The 8,801-nt window shown below is 32.6% G+C and overlaps 1 protein-coding gene across 1 annotated transcript; it reads left to right on the forward strand.

Annotated features, from left to right (window-relative positions):
* Nucleotides 1–6,110: 6,110 nt before the first annotated feature.
* LOC108193490 (WRKY DNA-binding transcription factor 70) lies at nt 6,111–7,895 on the forward strand. Its single transcript, XM_017360166.2, has 3 exons — nt 6,111–6,544; nt 6,797–6,901; nt 7,119–7,895. Exons 1-3 carry the CDS (start codon nt 6,192–6,194, stop codon nt 7,711–7,713), a joined length of 1,053 nt encoding a protein of 350 aa, XP_017215655.1. The 5' UTR covers nt 6,111–6,191; the 3' UTR covers nt 7,714–7,895.
* Nucleotides 7,896–8,801: the final 906 nt, after the last annotated feature.

An 8,801-nucleotide genomic window follows, 5' to 3' on the forward strand; every position in this document is an offset into this window, starting at 1 on the left:
ATGAAGCAAATTAAAAAACTCAATCCTGATGCAGACAAATGACTTCACAATATCCCACCTGAGACGTGGACTATTTCTTATATTGAAGGACATCATTATGGTCAAATAACGATAAATATGATCGAAAGTTTCAATAAATTTATAAAATTTGCTTTAATATAAACTCTTATATGAAAATTAAGATAGTCAGCTAAGAGCATCTCCAACAATCACTTAATTATGCTCTTCAAAAATAATATAAGAAAATTACTCCTAGCAACCTAAGACATGTTATTACCTTTCCTCTCCGATGGTTTCTTCATCTATACATCATAAATCACTTTTTTTATTATAAATATACACATGATAGTAGAATAGAGAAAAGTGAAGACAAAGAAACTAGGAAGAAACAAATCTTGTATATATCTAAATGAGCAACTGCGAGTAATTTAGTTCGAAGACTAAACTACCCTTGCTCACTATACATATATTAATATATATAGAGGTTATTATGGACTTTTAATACTAGCCTATTTATTAGACATTAATGTCTATTCATTAATATACATTAATAAGTTTATAATCCAAACTCCAATACAAATATGTATATTATATAAAAATATGTATATTATATCTATAATTATGATTTAATAAAAAAATAAACAAATAAATATTCAATATTGTAAAAAGAGGAAATCAGAAAATCGGGATTAATCGAAATGATTAATAGGATCATTATCTAGAATTAATTTAATGTTATATATATAACCATATTTTAAAATTTTAAAGTTGTCCCATAAATTTTTTTAAATTTTAATATTTTACCTGATTTATCCAATTTTTGACCAATTAATCATCGTTTTAACCGAATTTTGTCAAATCGGATTAAAAATCCATTCGATTATCGATTAATCAGCTGATTTTTAGAATATTTAATTATTATGATTTAATAAAAGTATGTATATATAATTATAAATATAATATATAACTATATGATAAAAACTCTGATATGGCAAAAATCTCATTTTTATCAAATTTTCAACAATTTTTTGTGGGTGGTAATTTAATTATATAATAACATTTTAAATGGTGATATTTTTTATATCTATATTTTAACAAATATCATAAAAACGATAATATAAGTACATATAGACATCAACATAATATGACTTAAAAATATGAACCGACACATCTGAGTAGTTGAAGGAAGGGAAATCAACCGAGACTCCGTTACTAGCTTAAAATATGAATCGGAACATCTGAGTAGCGAAAAGAAGGGAAATCAACCGATACTCCGTTACTAGCGGCGAGCGAGAGCGGATTGGGAGTTTGAAGAAAAACAAACAAGAATCTTCGTTTCTCAGCAAAATGTTCACTGGTTTTTCAACAGATTTCATTCGATTTTTTTTATTAGATGATGGAAAAATTAAATATCAAATTAATTTTTTTTTGTATAAGACAAATAATCTTAATTTAAAAAGATGAACAAAGAGATATAAGAAATATTAAAAATAATTTAAAACAACCAATGCAAAGCACGTGCTTTGCACGGGTTAGAAAGCTAATAGATTTATTAAAGATTGAAGCAAGGAGATGAGAGAGACTCTTAAAATTGAGAAGCATTGGAGAGCTCTTAAATATATGAGTAAGAGTTAGGAGGCTCTTGGAGGTTTGTTTTAGACAATCCTCCTCAAAATATAGACAAAAAGCTTGAACAAGAAGTTTGTTGGAGTTGCTCTAAGGCGCGAGGCTAACGCTTAACGGTATAACGTCCCTCGGCTAATGACAAAATAAAACGAGAGCAAGATCTACTGTAGATTAATAGTAAACTAACTTTTTGCCCGTGCTTCGCACACGGAAATTATTGATGTTCTATTCGATTTTTACAAATTTCAACCGATTTTCGATGATGACAAAAAAATACATCACTAACGGATATGACAATTAGAAATTACTTCTTGTAATAATCAGATAATTAATTTTTAAATAGGTATCACAATCATAAATTAATATGCCGGTCTAAAAATGTATTAATACTTAATAAAGTACATTAAATAGAGTGTATAATAGATGGAATTCACAAATCAAAGTCGTGAAACTAATCTAAATTAGAAGCAGATGAACAAAGCAATATTCCTAAACTTCACGGCGAAGTCCCTTATTTAAAATTACATTCAGAAACAAAGATTAAATCTTTATCCAAGCCATCCTACTTCTGCTAAATCCAAGCAAACCATTCCAGAAATTATTCCTCAACCTTCCTGTAGAGATGAAAAAATTTCATTAGTAATTATAATATCCGACTGTAGTTAAAGTTTCGACGTCATTCTTAAGCAAAGACATAAGGATTATTTTATTATTGAACACGGCACTTAACACAATGAATGATTTAACATACAACCTTAATCTTCCTGTAGACTGATTTGTCAGAAGTTGGAGTGTCTCCCGCCTTGGATAAGTCGATCATGCTCTGCAAAGAAAAGATTGAAGAAACTGATTGCAGAACGTAATAGAAAACTCAATGAAAGTCCAAGCATTATTGGTAAAGTTCCTCACTCTTGATCAAGGTCGATACAATACAAACCCCAGCAAAGCTTGAAGTACTCACAGAAAGCATTGTGAACTACACAAATCAGTGCAGATAGAAAATAGCAGTGTGTAGCAAAAAATGAATATAGTTTCATAAACAAACTTCATCGAAAATCCTTAAACACGCAGGAATCAAACACAAAAGAAACTTTTGTCCACACTACATCAAGCATTGTGGGGAAACAACACTCGATTTATTCAAATGCAAAATAGATAAACAAATCATCGAAAACAAACACCTGGCATGTTAGCCATAAGAAGGTCGAGAAACGTAACGTGGTTGAGTGGAATGTTCCTCACTGGATTTTCTGCAGGTATAGAGGGGTACAATAACAATATAGTCAAATAGACGAATGTTTAACACTTCCTAAATTAAAAAAAAAAAAAGAAAGAAAGAAAGAAACTCAACCATTTTGATTTTTTTGGTGCTCGACTTGGCTGTGTCCGGCGTGGTCTCGTCGTTTTGAACATCATCTTCATCCTTTGTTTTGGGAAAAAAAAAGCAATACATAATATATTTAACATGCTTCAGTGAGAAAATAGTATATGCAACTAATTAGAAAACTAACATTTTTGAAGCCAGTGACTTCCACATCAGAATTAGTAGCCTCGGATTTGAATGAAGCCGTGATTTCACAGTCAAAAGCATCAGTTACGGTGTACACAGCACTCTTCAGGAGGATATTGTCTTCAATAATCTCAATCTTAAAACTTAGATCTTTCCCATTTGTTGCCTTCAACTCATCCGGATAATCTGTTAAGGTTGCTTGATTCTAGTAACACAAAGAATGTAAAAGAAAATTAGTAATTACAAGTTGATAATCACAAAATGACAACCAAATTAAGATCAAGGAAAGGAATACATCAATTCTTTCAGCAATCAGCTTTGTCTCTGTTTTCCCAATAATTCTCTTAACAGCCCTGTCCAAGAGAACCATGCTAAAAGCTTCTATTTCATCCTCAGCCAACACAGCAATACGATACATATTTTAAATCACGTTTTATTCACAAATTTATGCAAGCTGCTCGACAGGAATATATGCATGCCAATTTATTAAATTACCTCTTCTGTGGAATCAGGTAGTTTTTGTGACACGTGAAACACCTAAATTTCCCTTCAACCTTGAAAACTTCTTCATTGCAATTACTTCTGTGACAATTGTCATACCACCAGTTCTCACTCTCCTCAATATTTTTAACCTTCACTTTGCACAGGAACATGCTCTACATACAAACAAAACCATCATTCTAATTCTCAAAAACTGAAAACATGAAATTACTTTAAGCAGAATAATGGCGTAAAAACAACAACAATATCCGTGATAAGCTCCAAACATCAGCATGAGTATAAATAAACTTCTTGGTATGATAAGAGCAATGTGGACAAAAGTAACAATATAATAGCATGTAAGTGCAAAATCAAATAAACTAAGCAAGAATACCTTCAGAAACGCAGATTTTGTCTTCTCACTTAATTGCTTCAAAATAATAGTTTCAATTATGGGTGCAAGAACTATTGCTGATGACGACGGGAAAGAGAGCGTCTTTTCAGAAGGAACATATCCTTCCCCATCAAGTCTGTGATAGTGAGTCACAGGCTTGATGAGGAAGGATTGTATTGCATGCATTCAATTTTGGACATTTATTGCATATCACATATACTAAAATAAAATTAGTTAGAAGCTTGTATTGTACCTTTGTCTCATTGTACACACTGCCTCATTGTCCAAGTTGAGATAAATCTAAGTCGAAGGGTTGTGACAAAAAAAAAAAAATCTTAATCGAAAGGACTGTGTTGATTTGGACATAGACTGCACAGCAAATTGTTTATAAATATTCAATCATTTGGTGCATATATGCATAAGGCTGGGCTTGCAAATTAAGCTACACACTTAGCAATATGTAAAGAATACTTAGTAGATTACCAAGAAAGGTTTTCATTTTAACACTGGCCATAATACTTATGATTGGGCGAGCAACATAAGCTTTGTAGGCTCTTGGAGATTTGTTTTGGATAATCCTCCTCAAAATATAGACAAAAAATTTGAACAAAAAATTTGTTGGAGTTGCTCTAAGACGTAAGGTTAATGTCTAACAGTACAACGTCCCTCAGCTAATGACAAAATAAAACGAGAGCAAGATGTACGGTAGATTAATACTACATAAATGCCCTAACAACCCAAAGCTTGTCCGTTGTTACTCACTCACTCTGTCCAGCTGAGTCGTATCTTAAAAGAAGTAAACTAAAATCAAAGTAATGACAGTGAATTACTAATATTTATCTATCCATTGTGTGAGGGAGAAAGAGAATTAACATGGTTCTCCGCAAGTCTAGCCAACAACTTGTATTTTGCTTGTGCTGATTAAAGTATAGATAGGCAAGTTTTGAAGATAATGTACTCTACTCCAGTTGTTTTACATTAGTTAAAGGAGGACAAGTGGTAGATACATGACATAAAACTTATGACATGGGTACTATGACAACATCATAGTATTAAGGGACGTAAGCCAGGAATTCCCTACCCGTACCCCAGCGCGTGTAACTACTTCTTCCAATTACATCCGAAGTGTATGAGAAAAATACACACACACAAAATTAATACATGTATTTGGTTAGACCCCAAATATATATTTTGCCTACATGAGGATATGCATAAGGCCATTTTGAGGTGAGTAATCCGTCTTCTTTGAAAAAAATATCATGTGTTTATTAATATAATTTTTAATTGAAACTAATTTAATGAATTATAATATTTAATTTTTTTTTCTATTTTTAGATCATATTTTATTCAGCAATTCAAATTAATATTTATTTATAATAATTAAAATAAATTAAAATTATTATAATTAATTTAAAACAATTCAATATATAAAAAAAGTGATTAATTTATATTATATATAAGATGTTTATTCAATTTCTTTTACAAATATATCTAAATATTTATATTCATATTATTTAAAGAGTTGAAGGAAAATTAAATAATCCTGTCCGAAAATATTAGTTCCAAACCCACGTCAATTTTAAAAAAATTTGTAAAATTCAGTTTTCAGTATCGTACAAAAAAAAATCGTTAATATTGGATTGATCAGGTTAGGGATTTTAGTGGAAGCAAGGAGAGTGATGTCCCTCCAGCTTTGTTAAGCACACAATCAAGTATATCTGTATCTATTGTAAAAGTTGATAATTAGTCATAATTAATCTTAGATTAATCTTTATTTTATAACTTGTCGAATTGAATAAATATCTGATTATTTAATCAATCATTAGATTATCTCTGGATCAATCTAATTAATTATTCATTAATTCTTGTTCTCTAGATTAAATTCAATTTTCATTTTTTACATATTTTGCATGTACAACTCTCACTTAAATATTGAAGGGAAAAACCTGAAAAAAAAAATAAAATCTTGAAGGGAAAGTTGACACTTAAACCGGCACGCGCGTGGGATTACACATGTGTAGATAAGTTGGGAGGAATTTTCTTGTTAAGCTTCGTTGCCTCAATAATGCAGCAGTTGTATAAATAAAATGAACCATCCTTGTTATTACTAGTCTACACTTTACAACACTACTAGTGCATTTTAAAACCTCTATCCTCATAAATAATCTGTATATTCGTCACATGTCTTCTATGGAGAAGGAATCTTTTTCGCCGGAAACTGTGGCCGGAAATGAGAAGAAAGCCACCCAAGTCTTGAGCAATGGGCTTGAATTTGCTGCCCAACTTCGAATCATGCTCAGCAGTCAACGCCTCGGAGACGTTGACCACACTCTCTGCAACATGTCTGCTGGAGATCTTGTCACTAAAATCCTGGATTCTTTTGAGAAGTCTCTTCTGATATTACAACGTCCTTCTTCAATCTCCGATGAAGTTTCGCAAGTTCCGGTCAACTCCGGTGCTCCTATGTCGGAGGAACTAGATTCCAGTCACACTCCCAAGATGGTCAAGGATCGTAGAGGATGCTTTAAGAGAAGGTGTCATTATTATTAACCCTGCTTTTATTACTCCATTAACTTATGTTAATTAAGTTACTTTTTCGTGAGTAATTATTTTGTGCTTTTAAGCGAAAGAAGTATATGTTACTTTAGACTTCAGATCTAAGTAGATTATTATTTGAGCATAGTTTGATAAATCAAGTGGTTAAGAGTTTATACTCGGTCATCCTAGATTCTGGTTTCGATGCTTGTTATCCGAACGAGGTCTAATAATATTTTTACCCTGTGCAGAAGAACATCAGAGGCAGAGACCAAAGTGAGTTCAACTCCGGTGGACGACGGTCATGCATGGAGAAAATATGGACAAAAGTCCATTCTTAATGCCAAGTACCCAAGGTATATATTTTACCACAACTTCAATTATTTATATACATGCATGAGGCTCAAATGATAAATCATGATTTAAATTTCTCCGTTTTAGTTGAACTGATTTTACATAGTTCTCTTAAGCTCGATTTATTTTTGTCGGTTTCAGTTTTTCGGTTCGGTGTGGTTTTCCAATAAATATTAGTAATGATGTGCTAATATATGGATAATTGATGGTGGGGTGCAGGCATTATTACAGATGCACACACAAATTTGAACAAGGCTGCCTAGCAACAAAACAGGTGCAGAAAACAGAAGAAGATCCAGCACCAATGTACCGTACCACTTATTATGGGCGCCACACCTGCAAGAACACTTACTCTGATCATACCCAATTCTTTAATTTGGATTCTATTGATCAGAGCGATCCTTCTTCTAAATCTATCCTCCTCAATTTCCAACAGAACATTCCCAGCCTTTCCTCCTTAAATGATAATTACAGAAACCACTCCACTTCTTCAACTCGCAAGTTTATTAACAAGGAAAGCGGTGCTATGATGAATGACAATACCAATCAATCCTCGTCCTCCCTGGCTGATTATAATTTTGTGTCGGGTAGACGTACTCTGGCAACCTTTGGATCATCGACAACACGGACAGAGCTGTTGTCGCCTGCAGGTTCGGATCACGGGGATGTGATTTCTTCGGGGGTGTATTCGTGTTCCACAAGCACTAGTCCAGATCACACCACTGCTTTTGAAGATCAGCTGGACATGATGGTAGCAGGAGTTGTTAACTTTGATGGTGGTGATGATATGGCTATGGATAGTTTCTTGTTGTAATCAGAGGTCTCATCCATGGATCACCTTAATCCTAATTAGTAGTATAATGTAGTAGCCACTTGTGGCTGGCTGGCTAGCCAGTTTATATTTCCTTTATGGTAGAACATTGACTGTTTAATATGGATCAGATGGTCTAAATAGCTAGCTGCCACAAAATTATAATCACTATCTTTTTTGTTTCAGTATTTTGTAGAACTAACACATTACAGTTTTGATTCTTCAAAGGGTATTTTATATAAAAATGTCTACGTATCTCGCAGAAATATATCAAGTCCCTGTCCGATCTTCGTAATAATATATACAACACACAAAATTAAGAATGTATAATAGCCATTAAATTTTTTAGTGAAGTGCTGATCTGTACAATAGCATGGCACACTTGAAAAAATTGACCAGTTTGATACACACAAATATAGATGATATTAGGATATGTCAGGGTTATTGAGTTCTCTTCCTGATGAGCATATCTTTCTAATTTCTTTTGTAGTTAGCACCATCATCGACTTGGCCTCCATGTCTAATTTGTCATTGAATGCTCGAGTACGAACATCCTGTACTACCAACAACTCATGTAGACCGTAGACGTAATTTTAATTTAACTTTTTGAATTATTCTGAGATGTTTCATGATTTTTACTTTTCTCTTATGTTGGGATGAAAAGAGCTGTAATCTCTTTACGTGGAACAATGAAGATATGTAACGGAAAACAAGTGTAATTTGTGGACTAACAACAGGAATGTGATGCTTCATGACAAAAACTAGGAGAACAACAGTTGTGTAAATACAAGATCAGGAAAAGTTTGTGAAGAACCAAAAGTAAGCCCAAACCATTATATTATGCAATATTGAACGTGTTATTCTGTATGTGTGTTATTATAATGTTAGTTAGCAAAGAAATGACCAGCACTGGAATGAAGTATCTATTTTCAACTAATGCATTTACTAGTGGACAAATTAATGTTATGAAAAGTGTTTTGATTCTAGAATTTTCAACCAACTAAACAAAATGCATTGTTGAACAAAAAGAGCAAATTCCGTTATCTTATCAAAATAGAGCAAACGCACATCGGGTATACAAAGTATGCAAT

Source organism: Daucus carota, chromosome 7 (assembly GCF_001625215.2).
Source record: "Daucus carota subsp. sativus chromosome 7, DH1 v3.0, whole genome shotgun sequence".
NCBI classification, from domain to species: domain Eukaryota; kingdom Viridiplantae; phylum Streptophyta; class Magnoliopsida; order Apiales; family Apiaceae; genus Daucus; species Daucus carota.

What these genes read in the sequence shown, in the direction of transcription:
- LOC108193490 (XM_017360166.2), top strand. Translation starts at nt 6,192, where the DNA reads ATGTCTTCTATGGAGAAGGAATCTTTTTCGCCGGAAACTGTGGCCGGA. An exon ending in AGAGGATGCTTTAAGAGAAG is followed by an intron (nt 6,545 to 6,796) that starts GTGTCATTATTA and finishes TACCCTGTGCAG; the next exon opens with AAGAACATCAGAGGCAGAGA. An exon ending in CTTAATGCCAAGTACCCAAG is followed by an intron (nt 6,902 to 7,118) that starts GTATATATTTTA and finishes GGTGGGGTGCAG; the next exon opens with GCATTATTACAGATGCACAC.